The sequence below is a fragment of the Tenrec ecaudatus genome, chromosome 10, assembly GCF_050624435.1.
Source record: "Tenrec ecaudatus isolate mTenEca1 chromosome 10, mTenEca1.hap1, whole genome shotgun sequence".
Lineage (NCBI taxonomy): Eukaryota > Metazoa > Chordata > Mammalia > Afrosoricida > Tenrecidae > Tenrec > Tenrec ecaudatus.
The window spans coordinates 48,915,138-48,937,570 of record NC_134539.1 but is presented as its reverse complement, the minus strand read 5'-3'; the positions used below and the strand labels follow the sequence as shown (position 1 = coordinate 48,937,570).

At 42.3% G+C, this 22,433-nt stretch overlaps 1 protein-coding gene across 1 annotated transcript in view; it reads right to left on the bottom strand.

Annotated features, from left to right (window-relative positions):
• The window catches only part of UGCG (UDP-glucose ceramide glucosyltransferase), a 45,923-nt gene that overhangs the window by 5,648 nt on the left and 17,842 nt on the right, over window positions 1-22,433 (bottom strand). The window contains exons 2-5 of the mRNA XM_075560318.1: window positions 11,700-11,841; window positions 6,113-6,215; window positions 5,344-5,445; window positions 3,924-4,036 (exon numbers count right to left, since the gene is read on the bottom strand). Of these exons, the coding sequence (XP_075416433.1) occupies window positions 3,924-4,036; window positions 5,344-5,445; window positions 6,113-6,215; window positions 11,700-11,841 (460 nt within the window). The remainder of the gene's footprint in view (window positions 1-3,923; window positions 4,037-5,343; window positions 5,446-6,112; window positions 6,216-11,699; window positions 11,842-22,433) is intronic.

Here is a 22,433-nt window from a genome sequence, read left to right as displayed (position 1 = left end):
AAAAAGGGAAGATTCAATCTGGATCTGAAATAAGAAAAATATCACTCACTATTGACATACATTAAAAATAGTGAAATGTAAATTAAAAAATAGCGAAATGTGTCTTGTTTTAAGCCCCACTGCACTGGTGGTGCAACACACACACACACACACACACACACACACACACACACACACACACACACACACACACTCGAGTTCAAGCCGACCCGAATATCAGCTGAGGCACCTAATTTTACTACAAAACTGGATAAAAATGTGCTGGAAAAACTTGGCTGATCCACAAATGTATATGGTACTGTCTATTTGAGCCCTTGTTACCAGTTTCTTTTTCCACCCCTCCCCTCCCCTCCCTCCCACCCTCGTGACCCCTTGATAAATTGTTATTATTGTTTTCATGTCTTACACCGACCACTGTTCTCCCTTCACTCATGTTTCTGTTCTTCATCTCCGTGTGTGTGTGTGTGAGGGGTACTGTCATTGTGATTGGTCCCCCTTCTTCCCCTCCTCCCCCCACTTTCCTCCTACCCTCCTGGTATTCCTACTCCCATTTCTGTTCCTGAGGGGTCTATCTGGACCTGGATTCCATGTGTGGTGAGCTCTTATGTGGACCAGTACTCATACTCCAGTCTAGCCAGAACTGAAAGGCAACAATGGGGTCATGATAGTGCGGGGTGAGCCTCAAAGAACCAGAGGATGATTGTGTGTCTCATCAGAGCTATACTGCACCCTGGTTGACTCATCCCTTCCTTGTGACTCTTCTGTGAGGGAATGTCCTATTGTCTACAGATGGGTTTTGAGTCTCTGTTCCAACACTCCTCATTCTCAACAATATGCTTTTTGTTTGGTTTTGTGTCTTCTGGTGCCTGTTACCTGGGCACCTCATGATCGCACAGGCTGGTGTGCTTCTTCCATATGGTCTTGTTGCTTCTCAGCTACATGGCCACTTGTTTATTACCTTCATTCAAGACTTTAAGACCTTAGACACTATATTATTTTTTTAAAATCATCTTAGTGGGGGCTTGTACAGCTCTTATCACAATCCATACATACAACCATTGTGTAAAGCACATTTTTACATTTGTTGCCATCATCATTTTCTTTTTAAAATAATTTTATTAGGGGCTCATACAATTCTTATCACAATCCACTCAGACGCTATATCTTTTGATAACCAGTCTTTAAGTTTTTATTTACTTATTTTCAATGTGTTATTTATTGATTTAAAAATCATTTTATTGGGGGCTCATACAACTCTTATCACTATCTATACATCCATCCATTGTGTGAAGCACATTTGTACATTTGTTGCCATCATCATTCTCAAAACATTTGCTTTCTGATTTAATGTGGTTTTAAAGCAAGGTGTTTACATTCTACCAGTATTTTCCTTCTTATTGCCCTTTTCCTAAGCATACTAGGTAGTCATGAGATACGCAAGGTGCTAAATCAATCACAGAAAAAGATAGTCACAAGTTCTACTATTAGCTGCGAAAAGCCATCACCAAACCCCGGTTGTGAGTTGATTCTGACTCACAGCAAATCTATAGGGCAAAGTAGAACTGCTCTGAGGCGCTCCCAGGCTGTAAATCACCATGGATGCAGCTGCCACCTCTCTTCCAGGAGGCTGGGAGGTTCAAACAGGGACCGTGAGAGGTTGACAGTCAAGTGCTTTAACCATGGCACCACCAGGCCTAGCTATTAGCCCTATGCCCTTACTATTTGAATTTTAAATATGCCGTCTTTTCTAATTAGGCTGAATTAGAGAACAATCATCTTTTTCAGGGTATGAGTTACAACACATATTACAGCCTGAAGCAATGCTTTTAAGGAGTGGGGTGATTCTTGCCACCTACCCTATGCAAACTCCAGGGAACCTCTGAAGCTTGGGGACCTGAATCAAACCAAACTTCTCAGAAGCACACATGCTAGTTCTTTAGGCCGTCATGAAGTTAGGTTTTAGGAATAAGGTCGGGCGGAGGACTGGATTTCAAGCTCCCAGGACGTCTTCGTGTATGTGCTGCCGAAGCGAGCACCCAGGATGTCTTTACGGACTATATAGCTGGTCGAGTCTATCTCCAACCACTGTTAAATATGGCAAATTGACTTCTAAAAATTAAAGTCAAGCTAAACAGCATTCCAGGAGATGCTTACGACTGACAGATATTTCTCAAAGAAATGTACAATGTAATAAGGAAAACTACATCTAATGTTAACGCAGCTGAGGCAGGATTACTTTTTACTTTTGCTACACAAAACTAAGACTAATATCTGTTTGTTTTTACAGGGAAATAAACAATGTAAGAGCTCATGGTCCAAATTACCCAGAGCCAATGTACCTTTACTCTGCTACTCCCCTCCAATCATGAGATTGCAATTCAAAAGAATATAATTGAAAATTACATAAAAACAAGTTTACAGATATCAAGGTTAAGTCATAAAGGTTTGCTACACGAGCTTAGAAACCTTACTAAAACTAAATAAAGAAATCAAAATGTGAAACTATTTTTGGGCATATCTTTCATTCAGGGTGATACTCTTTGAAGGCAATGTTTCCATTTCTTTAACCCCTCCCTGAAACATGATTTGCTCAATCACAACACGTCAAAACAGCAGCTTTGGCATCCTTGGGGAAGTCTAATCATGTTCCTTTTCAAAGTTCTTTGTGTTTGAGGAACAAGAAGAAGTCCAAAGGAACAAGGTCAGGGCCAAAGTGGAACACTACAGTTTACCACTGAAGTGCATTCTTGTAGAACAACCCTTCCTGCTCTGGAAAAACACACAAGCACAGAGCCAAGACAGCACGTCTTGAACCTTTGAACGGGTACCTGAGATCATCTGTGCCCTTCATAAAAAGCTGAAGTTTACCCCATTCCAGATCCTCACACAGTCTCTGCATCCTTTGAGCTAGCCTCTTTGCCTGGGATTTACCTGGCCTGGCGGAGCCCCTGAAAAACCACTGTTCAGATTGGACTTTAAAAAAAATCCATTCCCCGACCTCCCCCCGCCCGTGCAATTATGGAATCCTCTTTGCATGACTTAGAGAAGGTGGATACAGACCCAGAGATGGATGAGCTGGAACCCTGACAGCAATCACTTTGTACTTACCCTTGTATATAAAGATGAAAACAATGTATCCTTCCCTTAAACAGAACGACCAGTTTCTCCCCCTACCTGTCCAACAATCATGTTTATGTCAACTAAGGGACACAGGATGGTAGACTATCAAACTGCCACAGGAAAATGACCTTTTATCAAAAAAGTATTAATGATATTGCGGAAAGTTTACAAAGTAAGTGATAAAGTAATATTTAAAATTGTTTTTAGAACATTGTCCATCTCAACTATGCATTTAACACAAAAACTTCCTCTAAATGATAAGGTTCTGGCTTTGTTTGCTTGTTTGCTTCTGATATTTTCCTATCAGCTACATCTCCCTACATACAGGTTCTTATTTCTCTTATATGCTGACAGGAAACACTAGTCTCAGCTGAATTATTAGAAAATTTGAGAAAATCAAATGAGTCCTTTTCAGATTGGATCTTTAAAAGAACAATATGTAACTAATCTAGAACTAAACTCCTAATAGCGTCAGTCAGGACCATTAAAAAAAAAAATCTGTGTTCGTCTGGCAATAAGATCACAGGGCATTTCCTTAGCACATTCACTCACTGCCAGTGTGCTGTCTGATCAGCAGTGAGTGATTTCTATGGGTTTAAGAATTTCTTCCCTAATGAAAACACCTATGTTCAAGTGAAAGAGTCTAGCCAATAAATAGTACATTCCCAAGGAAACTTTGTGTATTTCCACAAAAATGCAGTTAGTTGCAGGTAGCTAATTCCAACTCTTATATACTTAAAATATTCTCAAACTTTTGGTGATTAAGGCTCTTTTGACATATGACTTAGGAACACCGTACTTACCTGTTCTAACGTGGCAGCAAATCCCTGTCTGTCTGCTACATAAGGAAGCCCATGAACCAAGCCTACTTTCTCTGTCATTTGATTAACCATGTCAGTAAGTGTGTCAGGAATTACTACAAAAAAATTAAAAAGAGAGAGAGAAAATGCGGGGGGTGAGAAGGCAGGAGAAACAAATTTTAGTTAAAAATGCCCACTAGTGTGATATATTTTGTGAGTTGCTTTTATATTCTTTTTAACATTTGAATTAAACAAACAGAAAATCTTAATCACATTTCTGAGAACAGCTGATCAGAATGGAATGAGATTTCAATTGACAAAAATTTGAACAGAGAAAACAAATATAACAGTAAATAGTTATATTCTACAAATGTGAAGAATGAGCATAAGCTAACCGTGAGTTGAAAGATTTCTAATGATCCTGATTAATTAATAGGAGGGCTACACTTTCATTAATTTTTAAATTCTACTTTAAACGAATACAAAAACATCAGTGTCCCATCTTCAAATAGTCAACAGTTCACTATCATTTTACATGACTCTTCCATTGTCTTTTAATTCCATTTCCCCACAAACTTCTTGAAGCCCCCAATATAAAATCAGGTGTACATGGATCTCAAATACTTAAATACTCAAATGTTAGTGTGGTGGGTCTCACCTGCGATAATTTTACATCCCTTAAGGATATTTTACGTCTGGAGACATTTTTGGTTATCACGTGGATAGAGAGAAGGATGAGGGGAGTTACTAGCACAGACGAGTAGCAGACAAGAATTTTGCAAGAATATCCCACAGTGCATAGGGCAAGCCCTACAACAAAGTATTGTTCAAGTCAAAATAACAAGGGGGCTAGGGTTGAGAAATCTAATTCTAAGGTTAAGATTGAGGCAATCGCACTAGAAGAGAGGTTTACAGAACATTTAAATTAACACTAGCACATATTCATATGCATTCATAGAGATATAAAAAACCCTAATGCAAATAATGACAATATTTCTTGAAGTAAAAAGCCAAGTTTATATATATTCAAGCCAAGTATATTTTAATAAAGGTATGTATTCTAGTAAAATATGCACCTCTTGGTTTTCATCTACTTGTGTAAGAGCCACAAATACATTACAATAACAGGTAAGAATCACACAGGTAAGTGAAAAGCTACACATAAGAGGTCTCTGCGACTGAAACAGAACACGACTTTTAAAAAGTGATTGGAATTTTCTTTGCAAAATGAAAACATTTTTTAAACTAGGTTAGGATTAAAAATTGAAATATTATTATAACTCAGCACATTACCATGAAATAATGCTGAGAAAAGTTGCTCTATTAAGCAAACAGAAAGAATTGATAAACATTTTCAGATTGTTTTTGGAATTTTATCAAGAACAGTTTTATTAATTTATAAAACAAATAAGAAAAACCTCACCTCTTATTCCACTATCACAAATCCATATAAGGTCATACTTTGCAACTTCATATCCTGGCATTAAATTATTAATTTTAGGATTAATGCCAACTTTTTTGCCACCTGGAAATGTAGAGGTATAGAAATGAAAGAAGCACACCGCATTAGAGAATTATTCTATTACACAGACACATGCCAGGAAAAAGCGAAACACACAGCTACATAGTTTAATACAAATACCATACTTTCCATTATTTGTTATATTTTCTATTATCAATGTTTTTTCACAAGGAACACTCTTTTATTTACCTTTGAATGCGTAGAGAGTAAATATGAATCAATATTTAATGCCAAACACACTTCTTCAAGTATTCAGGAAAAGTGTCGGTACTTGGGGAAAAAGTTTCTTGTAATAAAAGAAAAGTGAATTCCATCACTACCTCTTAGTTATGGTCAGTAAGACCATAGAAAATGCCACCCAATGAATATTAGAGAAACAAAGTACCAGACTGAAGTCTCACTGATGCTACAACATGATTGTAGGTTTTTCTGTGTGTGGTTTTTTTTGGTCATGTTTTCATTTTATTAAGCTCAGACACTGGAGTGGGGTTGGAACATCACTTGTCTAACGAGTTTTCTCAAAAAGATGTAAATAGCTTTCACTATACCAGCCATACTAAAACGAACAGGCTAGCAACAGCAGGAGGCGGCTGGCACCTTACTGTGGTGACGATTACTAATACTGAATACTACCACAGCTAAATGAATTGTTGAATGACTGGTTACTTACCTATAAATAATCTAGCGTCCACATTAGGATACTTTCCAAGAAGCTTTTTACATACATCAATGGCTGGATCATCGTGATCTTGCACACAAAGGAGGATTTCATACTAGTCAAAGAACATATTTCTATTAGTCTCTTTATTTAAGAAAGTATTTATCAATGACCATTTACTGATTAAAAAGCAACAGGAAAGTCAGCAATTGTGCTCACAAGGTTTCAAAGTTAAGAGTAGATTCACAGTGGGTGCAAACACTCATGATAACAACGACTGGTTTAATTGAGAGCAGTTTTCCGGAACAAGGCCCTGGTGTGCAAACAGAAAGAATACAGGAAGAAATTGGCAGAACCCACAGTTGAAATCCTGCCAGTCCTACACAGGCATGGCCTAGAAATTCAACTGGATCTCCAGCTTCTCCATTGATGAAGATCTACTAAACGCTCACAGGGGGCCTCCCAATGTAAGTAACACAGAGAGCAAACAAATAAGCACAGCCTCCGCTGTCTAGAAGTGTTGTATTTGAACTTAATAGTATTCAATACAGGTGCTATAAATGATACTATCAGAAGCCTTGAGGTTCATTGAAAGGGCTTTCCTAAGCTCTTTACGTGAAAAGGACAATGAGGCCAGATTTTTGTTGTTGCATAATACTTTTAAAAAGTAAAGTAGTATTTAATTTGATTCAAAAGGGGCCATTCTGAAAAGCATGCTTAACTGTGTAACAACAAAAACACGCAGGATTTTACTGAGCCCGGGCAGTGCCCTTGCTCTTTGATAGTAAAGTAAGGAAGTCACTGCTTAGCATTTGATGTGTTAAAATCATCACAGGGCATTTATAACAAATAGAGACTAATGCGTTTCACTCTTTGTTTTGTTTTCAAAGTAATTTTCTTTCACATGCAAAGATACTGGTACACTACTTTGTAGCCTGTATATTCCAAGTATTAACTTTTTTCCAGAAATGTGGTAAGTTCATGCTGACTCAAAGCAACTTTCCTACCAAACCCATCTTCTACAACCAGTTAAGCATTCTGTAAGCACAGGCGGGAGATTAACTCCTAATATAAATGAAGGCAAGTGAAAAAGCATTGCTATAACATCACAGAAATCTTTATTAAACAAACGATTCAAAAAATGAAACTATTCCTTCTTCCCACATCCTCCATCTCAGTCTATACGCTTCTTTCAACCTTCCCCAACGACTTGTTGGATTCACGGTTTACACTGCGTCTGAGGAGTAACTTGTATGTTCTCAAATGTTTTTGTTTTAAAATGGTCATTGAGTTTGGGGAACGAAAATCCCAACCGGGGCACGACCAGGGTGGCAGGAGAGACTCAATTCTCGGAGGGTCAGCCCCTGCTACTCTCAAAGATAGTGGTGCCTCAGTGCGACTCAGTGGCTGTTACATCAGTGGTCTTCTTCCACCAGCTTCTGAACTTCAGATAGTGTCTGCATTCCGTGAGCCTGATGGCTTATCACTGAGATCTCCCAACCTTCCGAAAACACTTCATCTGCCCAAACACTGTTGTTTTCTATGAGACAGCATTCCCGTAAGTTTGCTGCAAAACTGCAACGGTTTGAGAAAGTGCCTACTGAGTTGTGTTGAAAGTTTAAAATTCGCCTGACCTCAAAATCTCCCGTGCCATGACACAAAGCCAGCTTTCATTTAAGGTGCCCCAGCGAGATTAAGACACGTGCACGACTACTAGAAGGCGTCTCAGCCATCCATTGATGTCAGAGACATTTAAGAACACATTTTGCTTGGAATAAAATATGCACGTATGAACAAGAAGCCTAGTAGCAATATTTTTAAGTTATTTTCATATTATCTCAGCAAAATTTGGCAATAGAGAAAGAAATTAATGGTTGAGCACAATAGACACAGGGCAAAGTAAGCTCAAAGAAGAAGGTTTAGGAAATAAGATTTTTTTCAAAGTGAAAATAGGTTTTCTCAATAATTAAGTCCATGGGAAAAACAAAACATAGTCTGCTTACACTTTCTAGTTACTGATATGATTGTGCATGATAGCCAACAACTGCCACTCACTCAGGAAACCGAACTCACTGCCCTCAAGTCGATTCCGACTCAAAGAGACGCTGCAGGACAAAAGAACGGCCCTGTGTGTTTCTGAGATGGAAAAACGTTACCGGAGCAGCAAATATTACATCCAAGCTGACAGTCATCACATCTTTAGTGCCAATGGACAGGGCGCCTACCACACCCCGGAATTTCCTAAAGACGGGGCTCTAAGGCAGATAAAGCATAACTCTTTCTTTTTCCAGTGCTCGTCGCCATCTTGGCTCTCAAATGTTTGGTGGAATCACTGAAAGGCCGCGACCTTAAAGTGAAGACTGAAAAAGTGAAGTATTTGACTTTCAAAGAGTAAAAGTAACAATGAGCTCTCTTCCAGTGTTAAAATCTGCTCAGCCAGGCTTGTTCTAGAGCAGTGGTTCTCAACCTGTGGGTTGTGACCCCTTTGGGGAAAGAGGGATGTCGAATAACCTTTCACAGGGGTCGCCTGATTCATAACAGTAGCAAAATGAGTTATGAAGTAGCAACGAAAATAATGTTATGGTTGTGGGGGGAAGGGGGGTCACCACAACATGAGGAACTGTATGGAAGGGTCGTGCCTGAGGGAGGTGGAGAACCGCTGCTCTTAGTGTCTTGTCCACATAGCACAGTTCCCTGCATGCTTTGATAATTTATGCTGTTTGACGGAATATAGTAAAAGGCAATATTTATAAGCAATTTAACTCCCTTAAATATAATAGAAGAGCTAATACTACCCTTTTTATCTCCAGTATGAGAAAATTTTATATAGTACTAGAAATATATTCAGTGTGAAGAAAAAGGCTTTGCTGGGTCATATGGAAAATTTCTGAGGAAGATGTGGCGTTAAGAAAGAAAGGCAAAGTTTACCTTTATGCAAATGTAAAGTTTTCCTTTGTATGATAAAACCTTTCAAACTTAATTTCAAATTAAAAACTAATACCTTCTGATTGGAATGTTAATGAAAACTCTCAATATCTAAAATATGGCCAGAGCTCTTAAACACAGAGCTTCTGCTTAAATTAGAGGTAGCACCTGGCTCTCGCATGCTTCACTGACTGTATCAGACTTTAACCAGGATTTTATTTTGACTATGACTCCATTGTTACCTTCATAGTTGGATCAACTATTTTCTAGGAATTCCAGCACCAGAATGAGTGAATTACTTAATGCGGCCCGTTTAGATAAGGCCTTTGGACTGGATAGGATTACGTAAATGTGGGAGTGGGCCCTGGCAAACAGGCAAACGGAAGCCTAACAGGGGCACAGTCAGTTTTGCTATGTAGTTGGGCTTAAATGGAGCCATTTGAGAGGCAGAAAGGGTTGGAGGTGGGGGTAATCTCATGACCACTGAGGTACTTAGTTGATTGTGTAAACCTGGCCAATAAACACATGTGGGGTTAATTGAAGGGCGGAGGGATAAATGGCTCAGTGAGCCTTGCCTTTCTAATTCTCAAGTCTCTTGCTGATGATGGTTGGACCAGGGTGTAGCTGCCTTAGCCAGTTTCCTGCTTCAGCTGGCAAGGTTCACTTCCTGCAAGACATCCCTGAGGAGAAGCCACATTGACCTACCCCGATGCAGCCCTGGGTGCTGGAGCAGCCGTGAGGAGACGCCTGCCAACACTGAGATGCTTACATGTTCACTGACTCAGCCTTCCTCCTGCAGTTGGCGTCATAGTGTGTGTTTTGTGAGATGGAGGAGGCCTTTGTGGATTGGTGTCGGACATATGGGTTAATGTTGGACTTGTGGGCTTGGGCAGCACTGGGTTGGGATGTTTTCTTGATGTGCCCTTAACCTTTATATAAAACTCTCTCTTATACATGAGTTTCTGTGGATTTGTTTCTCTAAAGGACCCAGACTAACACAACCACCAAGAAAGCCGAGCCAGTAGTACAGCAGCATCCTTTGGAGCTGAGATCCCTGTAGTGAACTTCCTCAATCCAGGAGACAGAGCGCCAGGACACCAAGGTAGCAAGGTAGGGTGAGAAGCAGAGACAGCAGAACGAAGACCACGAGCCAGCGATGGACTGCCCAGCCCACAGTGAGAAGCTGACTGTTAGGATGCTTGCTCGTAGAGCAGGTTGGTTCTTAGAACTTAATCTAGTGGGGCAGCTCGATTTGCTGTCCCCCAGATCTAGAATTGAGCACCTTCAGGCCAAGACTTATGGGTGGGATGAGTGTCTTTGATCATCTATCAGCAGAGCCAACAGAGCTTTGTAACACTTGCCCAACAGGGCAGGGGTCCAGAGGGAAGACAGTCTGGTTTGTACTAGGGGGCACTGCTTAAAAGAGGCTACCCTAAAGTGAAAATAAAGTTTAAAAAAAAGACTCCAGACGAGATATTAAAAATATTTTTAAATAACAGATGATACTCATGTCCACAGTTAGGAGCTGCAATAAGGGGACCATACCTGTGTCGCCTCTGCTTTTTCAATGGCGCTACCAAAACACAAGGGCAAAAAGAAAGGAAGACCATGAGAGGCAGCTACCATTAGAGGCATGGTATGTACGTTGTCCTTCCTACTATTGGGGTGTATTTTTGTCCTAACACAGTGGGGCCCTGGTGGGGTAGTGGGTCACGTATTAGGCTGCTAAACAGTCAGTAGTTCAAAACCACCAGCTACTCTCTGGGAGAAAGATGAGGCTTCCTATTCCTGTAAAGAGTTAAAGAGTTTTGGAAGCCCAATTTTACTCAGTTCAATGGGATTACTACAAATGGAAATGGACTCCGTGGCCATGAGTTAAGAGTTTTTTTGCAGCCTAATAAAATACCAGGTGAAGAGCCCCCAAGAAGGAAAAATAGCTGAGACGATGAGGCAATGCAGGAAACGAATAAAGCATGTAAGCAGAGACTCAAAAAGAACATTAACAGCACTGAAAAACAAGCGTGTAGAAATTTAAGGACATATTTTTTTTCTTCTCACAAGAAATGTACTAGCACTCTTTTAAAACGCCTTTAAAAGCAGTGTCTCAAATAGGCAATTGATACTCTAGTTTCAAGGAAACTAGAATTTCTTCACTGGAGAGAATAAAATGAACTTATAGCTATATAGATTAAATAAACATTATGAGCAATGCAATTAGGTTTTAAAAGAGAAGTCAAGAAGTTCAAACTCAAGTCTGCAAGTGCTGTCTTGCCTCTTCCGTAGCCTACCCTTGACTCAAAAACCAGATCGCCAGGAAATTCACATTCGTGCCAGCTCTCTACTCTCCATTCCAAACCACGAACCCTCCTCCTCCTCCTCACCGCCTCCTGAGCCTTCTTCCCAGCTTACTCTCACCAAACAGGGTCTGGACCAAAGTGTCCGACTTCCAGGTTTGCTCGGAGATTTCTACTTTAGACACAGAAGTGGTTAGTAAAGAAATTTACACGCCTTCCTCGCTGCCATTTCCAACTACTAAAATCTAAGTATCAGAATGAATTTTTAAAACTTTCACCTTATATATCAAAAACTCTTCTTTAAGGGTTTACAGGGGGTGGGGTGGGGTAGAAACCAGTATGGCCCAACCCATTCCTAATAAGTACAATACTATACTTACTTTGGGATAATCCAACTCAAAGAATGTTTCCAAGTTGTTGATTAGGTTAGGATCTACCCCTTTCAGTGGTTTCAGAAGAGACACACCTGGGAGCTTGCTATAGGGCTGTTTGTCTGTTGCCTTCTTGTTGAGGTGTAATCGCCTAAAACGCAAACATACAATTAATGTTAGAGCACAGTTACTATATTAGTGTCAACTCTAAATAAAGCATTTACTAGGCTGTTAATAAATGACTATACTCTAAATATTCTTAAGAATTGCCACCTTTGTAAAGGGAGCTCTAAAGATGAAGAGAAGTAGAACTAGGTTAACTTCCTAGCTTAGGAAAACCAAGACTAAGCGAAATGAACACACTCATAATGGTCAGAATTTAAGGTTGTTGTTTATTGCTCTGCTCCCCAAACATAAAACTGTGCTGGGCCCAGAATAAGCATTTAATAACTATGAAGCCCACACATTGCCCTTCTCAAACTACCATTTAAATGGCAAAGGACAATATAATGGGGAAATTCCCTTATCTGCACCAGGAAAGTACAGAAAGGTAAGCATACTTTTTTGAGGAATTTCTTTTTTTAACAGTCTAGATGTGCATGTTTGCACGGTGGGGGCGGGGAAGGAGAACTCCCAACAATCACAATCCCAGAATGTTGGGGGTAGAATTGAGGAAGTTGAAGGTAAGAGAAATGAAAACTCAAGGGAAAGAAAAATGTCTATTATTGACTCCTGGAACTACACCATTTTGCAGCTAATCTGACCAAGGGTCCCACTTCGAGGTCCATCCCAAGGGAAGCTGTGCTAGCTTGGGAAGAGAGAATGTGCTCGGAAATGTCAGGCTATCACAAGGAGAGAAGACAGGCCGTTTAGCAGACGGTGATGTTGCTAAAGGGGCTCTCCAAAGGCTCCCTTCCTACTTCTCACAAGCAAATCTGCAGGCACTCAATAGTACAAGGCCATTTATAAGATATTCCAAGACATAGTCTCTCAAGTTTTAATATCTCAAGAGCAATGGTAGTTTATACTGGTGAGAGCCAGAAGACAGCCCTACTGTGAAAACCAACCAACAAGACCTTCTGGAAAATCAAGAAAATACCAGCATGAATGCAGCTTTGACTCGATGAGCGAGTATTACTCTATGAAAGACTTTTGGAAATGAACCGATCCCGTCGGCCATCGGAGCTGGTCACAGACTGACTCCCAGTGAGAGGGTGCTGCAGAAAGCCCTAACGTTTCCTAGGTAAGGCCACACAAATATCTTGACAGACAGAAAAGGTGATTGTCTACATTGGCACACAAATATTTCCTTTTAATGAAAAGAAATTTCACGAACAGCCTGGTTCCTGATTGGTAACAGCAAATGCCAGGAAAGAAAGGAGACCATTGCAGAGCATCACTACACAGAGCGGGGCCTGGCTCACGAGCTGGTTCACTAGCCACCAGGGCAAACCAGTATCGCCATGTCATCTAAGCAGGTGACCAGTAAGTTATTTTTATTGCAGTTTACCATAGCATCAGTCCACATCAGAGTGGAAAAATTTAAAGAATCCTTACAACACTTAAGTTGAAAACGTTCATCTACTGGGTTTGCTTAGAAGACTACAAAGAAGCAAAACCAAGATCCAGAAACCGTAAACCACAAAAAAATTACTACTTCATTTCTCACAAATTGGTAAACTTAACTCTCTATAGCAGTGGTTCTCAACCTATGCATTGCGATCCTATTAGGGGTTGAATGACCCTTTCACAGGGGTCGCCCAATTCATCACAGTAGCAAAATGACACTTATGAAGTAACAACAAAAATAATTTTATGACTGGGGGGTCACCACAACATGAGGAACTGTATGAAAGGGCCACGGCATGAGGAGGGTTGAGAAGCACTGGTCTAGAGAAGCCCACCCAGTGTAGAACATCCTGACTGCAATAGAGGAGAGGGAACATCGTGGCATTTTAAATTACAGATCTAATATACTGCGCTTCTAATACACGGTTTGATCAAATCACAAAATATACAAAGGTTGCCTCCTCCTGTTCCCCATCTGCTTAATCCTAATCACTGCCTCCCCTGTATTACTGGTGTTTCTTATTCTTCCGGCGATGGCTTTTAAATGCATATATACACATACACAACTGGCCCTTGGTGTCTGGGATTCCTCCTCCATTGATTCAACCAACTGCAGTTTGAAGACATTGGGGAGGGGCGTGGGGGAGCAACTACGGGACCAGAGCAATTCTTCAAAGGCTAAAAGGGAATGTCAAGTACAACTTACACAATACTTGTATTATTATCGGTCATCTAGAAATGATTCAAAGTACATGGTTATATGTGAATACTAATGCCATTTCTACCATTTGATATAAGGAACGTGTTCATATGTGGATTTTGTAGACCGAAAGCCATCGCCCGTGGATACTGAGGGACAACTGTAATGTGTGTGTGTACACACACACACACAGTCTCCCCACCTTTTTCAAGGTGCACTAAACCATGTTCTTAAATACATGCCTGAGATGATAGGAAAAGTAGAGAAACCTCTCCAAAGTCCGAAATAAAGAGAAACTTCTAAGCATGTGAACACTGAACTAGCTATTGACCTGAGGGCTATCCATGGGGCCCCTGGTAACTTAGAAATGGGACTAAGTCTGACATCCAAGACTGGAAAGAAACCTGCCTATGGGCACCTCGTGTAAACCTAGAACCCCTGTAGGGGTAAGGGTGGGGTAGACAAATGCCAAGTCCACAGGAGGATGGGGCATGGATTCAGAGATTCTGCCCTAGGTGAAGACAAGTCTTTCTGACAACCTCTAAACATGCCCGAGGTCCCGAATGCACACTCTCTGCACTGCCTGAACAACGCCCAAGAGAAGGAACAGGAGAAGCCATCATGTATGACCAAGACATATGGAAAAAACCAACCAATATGGAGAGATGAAAACTGTGATCACTGGTATTTTTAAAAATCAACAGAGAAAACACTAGACTGCATGTAAATGCAAACGAATACAGAACTCAAGGATGGCATGCTAGGTCCGAAAAAATTACCCAGAATGCAGCAGACAGAGAATGAGAAGCAAAGACAGAAACAATGAAAGTTTAAGAGAATGAACAACAGAAAGAGTGGATGAGGGGGACTTCAAAAAGCTCATGGACATTTTCATTATCTTTGAATTCTACCTTTCCAGGAAACTTCTCAAAGCCTCTACATCCGAAATTTGCCTGCCACACACAAATAAGGCTGCTGGGCACTGGTCATGGCCAGTGTGGTGGTCACCAGCCTTCAGCTATGCTTTTCAAAATGTGATCAAGAACCTATTTCCCTTGTGCCCCCGGAGTGTGCGGAATGGCAAAGTCCTCGAAGTGGGCAGGTTTTACGGGGGGCTCTGATGCGATCCTATGAGGGTTATGGATTTTCAGCTACTCATGTAGTAGGTTATACGTTGGGCTGCTAACAGCTAGGTCAGCAGGTCAAATCCACCAGCGGCTCAGTGGGTGAAGACGAGGTTTTCTACTCCTGTAAAAATACACAGACTCCAAAAACCCTAGGAAGCAACTCTGCCCCACCAGGTCACTGTGAATCACAACTGACTCCATGAAAGTAGGTTGTGTCTTGTTTTTTCAGTATCGGAGTCAGCGTTTCTGTCTTACACACACTGTATGAATTTGAGCCTCTCACTCAAACACGTGACACATTACTCCTCCCAGGTGTGAATTTCTACCTTCAGATGGGAGAGGACTGGCTTGCTGCTAGAATTCTGGGTACAGCACTTTCTGAGTCTCACATTCCATACTAGACATTCAGTTCTACCTTCTTGTCTTGCAGTTGGTTTATAGCCTTGATCTTTCTTATTTGGGGGAGGAGGGTGTGGAATTTTTTATTGGTACATAGCATATCAACAATCACACATAAATGTGCAACTCAAAACTTATTCCAAGTTACACATCCATGCAACCAGTACCAAGATAATAGGTTTCCACATGGATTTGAATCACTTGTGGGGAAGAGTTAGGAGTCCAATGCGCTAGCCATTTCGCCACAGAGCCCAGCTGGTTTCCATCCTTATTTGACCTGCCTCCCATTTTCAGAAGGAAAAAAATTACTCAGCACTCCCTGATAATTAAGAATTTTTGTACTACAGCCCACATTCCAGGATAAAGCATAGGCATCTGCTTCTAAAGTCCCACTGCATTGCTCCACTGCCTCCCAGGGAGTGTATCAGCCAGTCTGGGGAGCACTCACCTAGATCTGGAGACAGACTATGACCAGAAGCCCAGACCCAGAGCACACTCCCTTCTACTAGCCACCTTCCCCGCAGAGGCGTCCACTATCCCCCAACACCACGGACTAGATGTACCTGTCTTAAAATGTTACATAAATGGAATCCCATAAAACATGTCCTTTTGTAACGGTCTTCTTTTGCTTAACATTATATTTGTAAGATCTACCTATCTTCTTGCATTTAGTTAAAGAATATTTTTTCTCATTCCTGGGGGTTAAACACAATTTATTTATCAACTTTGAGTTTGTTTTTTCCTTAGCTTTGAGACAGTACAAATAGCATGTGGCCTTGACTCTGTCCTTAAGGAGATTAAGAAAAAAAAATCCCAGCCAATCTTCCTTCTCCCCTTCCCAGTCTTGGACTTCTACTTTTGGACAAGATGGACAAACAGGGATTGAATTTACCGTAAACAGCTACAACAACAAAAGATCAGCCAAAATATTAGGGGCAATGGTTTCCAAGACATTAGATATTAAGTAAAGGGAAACTGGCTATGCCTGAGACCTGGGAGTGGAGAGGGCACGAGAGGGAAGGCGGACAATGATCCCGGCTGACTGAGGGAGGTTCCCATCCATGGACCAGGACAGGAAACCCAGGAGGACCCGAGAGACGCATCTGCATTGAAGAGAAGACTCTAGGAATGTAAAAATGTCTAGCACGTAATAAAATCAAATTCTGAATTTCTAGCGCTCACTCACAATTTACTAGACATGTAGAATGCGAGGAAAATAGGGCCAGCAATGATGATAAAAACCAGTGAACAGAAACAACCCAGAACTGTGAGTGGCGTTAGACTCTGCAGACAAGCTCAACAGCCTGCTTTGCCCGAGCTCTTCTCTCCTAGAACCGGAGCGCCCCTGCTCTGATTTCCGAGCTCTCTGCGTGCAATCGACATTTCCATGCGGAACCCTGGTGCTGTAGTGGCTGACACATGGGGCTGCTCACCAAAGATCAGCAGTTCAAATTCACTAGCTGCTCTGTGGGAGAAAGATGAGGCAGGCTTTCTACACCCATAAACGATTCCAGTCTTGAAAGTCCCCCAGGGCAGTTCTACTGTGTCTTCCAGGGTCGCTAGGTGTTGGGCTCAATGGGGCGGCAGAGTTTGGTGAGATTTGGGGGAGAAAATGTTTTTTTGGAAGCCCCCTCAAATGTTCGACATCCATTGAGAGCAGGGAGAAGGAAGAGTGTGACTCTAGGACACAGTCCGTTGGGACTTGGCTGCACAGAGCGCTGTCCGGTGCGCAGCATCGCTGCTTCAAGTGGGGAGGCAGAAGCACGGGATAGCAGACCCCACCCCTGCCCCACGGAAGCAGGAGGGTATGCAATTCAGCCAGATCCTCTGGGATTCACAGGCATATTCCAATTTGAGACACACTACTGTCAGGTTCGTCTTTGCTATACATTCTGTCTTAATTCTGCAGGCGAGGCTGAAATAATGCACAGCTCATCCTATGGCCAGTGGATGACCATTAAAGATGATAACAAAACAATAATCACGCTTTTGTACTTAAAGACGTGATGAGAGGCTTGTCCAAGATGGTGGCACCTCTCTTGTGCCTAGTCAATTGTGCCAGGCCTCATAATGTCTCTTTTACAACACAGATCTCACAAAACATATGAATCATAAATAGATCAAAACTCTGGAACTCTGAGCATCAAAGACAAGGATGAAGGATGACGACAAAACCAATGAACACAGAGAACTACCAATCACAAAACCAGCAGTATTCTCAGCCAAAGCCCTGGTATCGACAAGCAAGAGTGATTCTGCACCCTCATCCAAAGCCAGACAGGAGTGTCCTGATAGTTAACCACATTCAGTTCACAAGTCTACCCAAAACAAAAGCCTGTGGACCTGGGGTGCAGAGCAACCCCCTCATCCATCCCTTTCCATGAGATTGCCATCTGGTGATACTGACCAATGCCTCACACCCACAGACAAGTGTCCACATAGACTGGCAGTGCCAACTTCTCCACCTGAGTGCTGCTAGGGCCCCACATCTGCCCTGGGAGCCCATGGGTTGATGGTTCCTCCCTCCCACTCCCACCAAGAGCCCAAGGATCGATGGCACCAGGTCAGAAACTTATGGATTTGAGGTGTCTGCTCTCTACCTGGCTGCTGGCATTGGGGGCTAAGGAGTCAATGACACACCTCTCTTGAGCCCAGTCAATTGTGCCAGAGGCCTAAAGACTAGTGGGCCCACTCCCACACCCACCTGCTCATACCAGAGGCTCATGCACCGGCTGTGCCTGCTGCTCCTCCCAGCAATTAGCACCAGGAGCACATCCAGCAGCTGCCTTGGGAACACAGGGACTAGTGTCACACTCCCCCAATCGTGTTCCAGCGAACAAGAGCAACCGCCCGTGTAGCCTGTTAACCTGGAACCATTGCTGAGTTTCCATACCACCGATCTAGTGACTGCCAAACTGGGCACATCGTTGCTCAAAACATGTGGCAACTGTCAGGGAGCACACATGACACTCAGCCAGGCAATAGTAAGAATGCTGCTTACACCCACCTCCAGTGACTAGCTGGGTGGAGACATCAGCTCACTAGTAATGCCAGCTACCTCTTCAGCAGCTCCACAGGACCTTCATACAGAGACCTGTCCTCACACAGAGTGCTGCCCCACCCACTCAGAGACAAATGGTGAGATTCAGGAGGGCAGCTGGACTAACAGATTAGCATGCCCACCTTGCTGACTCAAAAAAAACCCCAAAACCAGGATGTACCAAAAAGCATACCATAAATAAATATAGCAACACCTTAATGACTTGAACAGGTAATATCCAATTACAACAAAAATCAGGACACGATGGTTTCAGCAAGTGACAATAATACAAACCATAAAACCTAATGAAAGAAGAAACAGTAAGGGAATAGCCTAAGAAGGAACTCTAAATAGATCAAACTGAACACATACAAACTAAGTAAGACGGAGTTAAAGCTATAGAAGAACTCAGGAAAATGATACACAAACAACAACAAAAAGATCATCAGAAACCATTTGAAATGGCAACTAGAAACCTAAAAGATTAACAATACAATTTCAGAAATAAATAATGTAATAGACATTGGAGCAGTATTAAATTAATGGATGATCAAGTCAGTGAATTAAAGGGCAACTCCCTTGATATCAATCAAGAGGGGAATAAAAGAAGAAAGAAGGACTAAGAATTGTGGGGGATACCGTAACAAGAGGAAAAACACTACACATGGTTGGAATTACAGAACAGGAGTGGAGGGGAAAAATCCACAGAGAGAACTGTTGAACAATGGGTAGCAGAAAATGTACACGAAATTATGAAAGATGAGAAGCTATCCATTCAAGAAGCTCAACACACCAGATAGTACAAGAACCAAAATAAAGTCACTAGGGCATACATTAATCAAACGGCCCAAAACCGAAGTCGAAGAAAGAATTCTAAAAGAAGCTTAAGAAAAATAAGAGCCTCAATTGACAATTGACAATCGCACGCTTAGTTAGGCAGAAGAATGATCATAGTACTGAAAGCAATTAAAAAACCAGCCCTCCCTCCCCGCCAAATCAAGCCCACTGTCCCCCAGTCAAATGTGACACAGCAGCTCTATGGGCAGAGTGGAACTGCTCCTCCCGGTTTCTGCAACTTTAAATGTTTACAGGAGGAGCGAGCCTCCTCTTTTTCCTGCAGCGGGATCAGCGGGTTCACACTGCTAACCTAATGGTTAGCAGCCCACTGGACAGTCCACTAAGCCACCAGGATGCCGATGACATGTGGTGCTCTCTACAATGACACAGTGGCTCCAACAGTGGGCTCAAACATAACCATTGTGGGGACGGTGCAGGGCCAGGCACTTGGACACAGGGCTGCTGTGAGGGTAACTGCCTTAATGACACCTAACAATCACAACAGATCGAATGCAATCCTGATCTGAGTTTCGACAAGCAAAGCATTACTGAAGACAGCCAAAGCAGGAGGCCTCATACTACCCGATCTCAGAACCTACTACACAACCACAACAGTCAAAACGGACTGGGACTAGTCCAGGGACACACACAGAGGCCAATGGGGCAGGGCTGAGAACTCACACATAAGTCCTCCCACCTATGGACAGCTGATTTCAACAAAAAGCTAAAATCCACTTAATCGGCAAGACATAGCCTCTGTAACAAATGGTGCTGTCATTTGCCAAAAAGTGGAACAGGACTCATACCTCACACTATATACACAAACTAAAGCAAGGTGGAGTGAAGATCTTCAGGTAAAATCTACAACCATGAAAATCACAGAAGAAAAAGTAGGGGTGAACTTAGGGGTTCTAATTATGGCGTAAATAAACTATCAGAGGTATAATATCTTAGGATAGGGGACAAACAAAAAAGTATTGTTAAAAGTGCTAGGAACTTTTATTAAACAAAAACACCAAAAAGTGAAGTTCCTATTTCTTAACATGTCCTCCATACTGTCTGGAAGCAATGTGTTTGTCTCTCTAATCCTTCCCCAGGGGATTCGGCACACTGGGATTTACATACACAACGTCAACATGGCAGCTTAGGCATCCTCAAGGGACACGAGTCGTGTTCCTCCCATGGCTTTCTTTGGAGTTTTGAGAACAAGAAAGTCTGAAGGGGCAGTATCGGGGTGTCAGGTGGATGAAGTAAGTGCTTCCAAGGAAACTCTCCAAGGACCACCTTTGCTCCCACTGAGGGATGAGCAGGTGCACTGTCATGACGGGGGAACAATTTCTCAAGTGTCACTTTCCAGGCCTTTATTTCACCAATGACATTTTCAAATTTCTTCAAACGTCTCCCTAAGAAGCCCCTGCAATTGACCTGTCCTTTGAGAAACATCTATCAAGACTATTCCTTTGGATTTCCTCTGAGCTGACCTCTGTCTTGAACGTAACTGGCCCAGCAGATCCCGTTTTCATTAGCTTTGAACTTGCTTTAAAGAGGCTGACAGACAGACAGGTCGCTGTGAGCGAGCTGAGCCGCATGCAGTGTTTCTGGCACCCATCCAGCCAAGATGCTCGCTTACACTGAGAATGCCCCAGAACATTCGATTTCCCAACAAGTTCAGACGCTATCACATCAGTGGTACGTCTAGTCTTCTACCACCAACTCTTCAACTTCAGCCACAACTTCTCCATTTGCTGAGGTTGATGATCCTCCCTCTTTGGGGGCTCATTTGTTTGTTTCTGACTTGTTTTTGAGGTCTTCCCACCCTTTTATTTATAGTTAGACTAACAAGACTAAGACGCATGTATTCCTAAGATGATTTGTCCGCAGCCAAGCACTAATCAGAGAGACCGGTTTTAAAATGCCTTGTTTGGAATTAGCCCGTGCATGGTAGGAACTACAGCTGCAGTAGCGACGCTCTCAGACTCCCGACAAAAACAACAAAAGCCTTCACACTCACGACCATCAACTTAATTCTGACTTCTCACAACCCTATAGGACAGTATAGACCTGCCCCTCTGTGAGTTTCCAAAATTTTACAGGAGTAGAAAGCCTCATCTTTCTCCCGTGTAGTGACAGATGGTTTTAAACTGCTAGCCCTGTAGGTAGCAGCCCAATACATAACCCACTCAGGTCTAATTCTTCTTCTTTTTGTAATGTGACATAACAGGGGCAGGCTGACGCAGACACATGGAGATCTCCTATATACACTTGGACCACAGAAGCTGAAAGGAGGTAAAGACCCATTGGAGAGAAGAAACACCCCCCAAAAAATGTCCCCTAGAGATAACATTCTAAATTAGAACTTCTAACTTAGAGAGAATACAGTTGTTTGTTAAAGCTATTAATCAGTGGTATTTTTGTTATAATGGCAATTGATAACTGAAAAGGACCATAAAAACGTATGTGCAACCATCTAACCACGCCTCAACCCGTCTAGAGCCAAAAAGATACAAGGAAATAATTAGTTTAAAGGAGAATGCACCATGTGAACCACAGCTTACATCCAGAACTAGATTGTGCTTGGCCACCACTACTGGCCACAAGAGAAAAGGGTAGGGATGTCAAACAAAATCCAAACCAGCTCCCCTCCCCCGACACACACACACACACACACACACACACACACACACACACACACACACACAGTCTAAGAGAGACTCGTGAAACAAGCTCTTAGACGATGGTCCTTCAATACCCTTAAGGCTGGAACTGAACCAATCCCAGATATCTAATTCCAGCCAAACAACAGTCAGGCCTATATGCTGAGTAACAAACATCCCCAGGGAGGGGTGTATTCTTTGTACAATCGGCCATACCAGACCCAAAGGGCAGCACTGGCCTAACAGCAATGCTCAGAAGGCAGGAATGGGTAGGAGTGATGGCAGGTAACGGACGGGGAACCCACGGAGGGAATGGAAGAGCACCGCTGCATGGAGGAGCTGTCACCAACGGGATGAGACAAGATGTGCACACACTGCTGAAGGGAAAACTAATTTTCTTTGCAAACATTCGCTCAA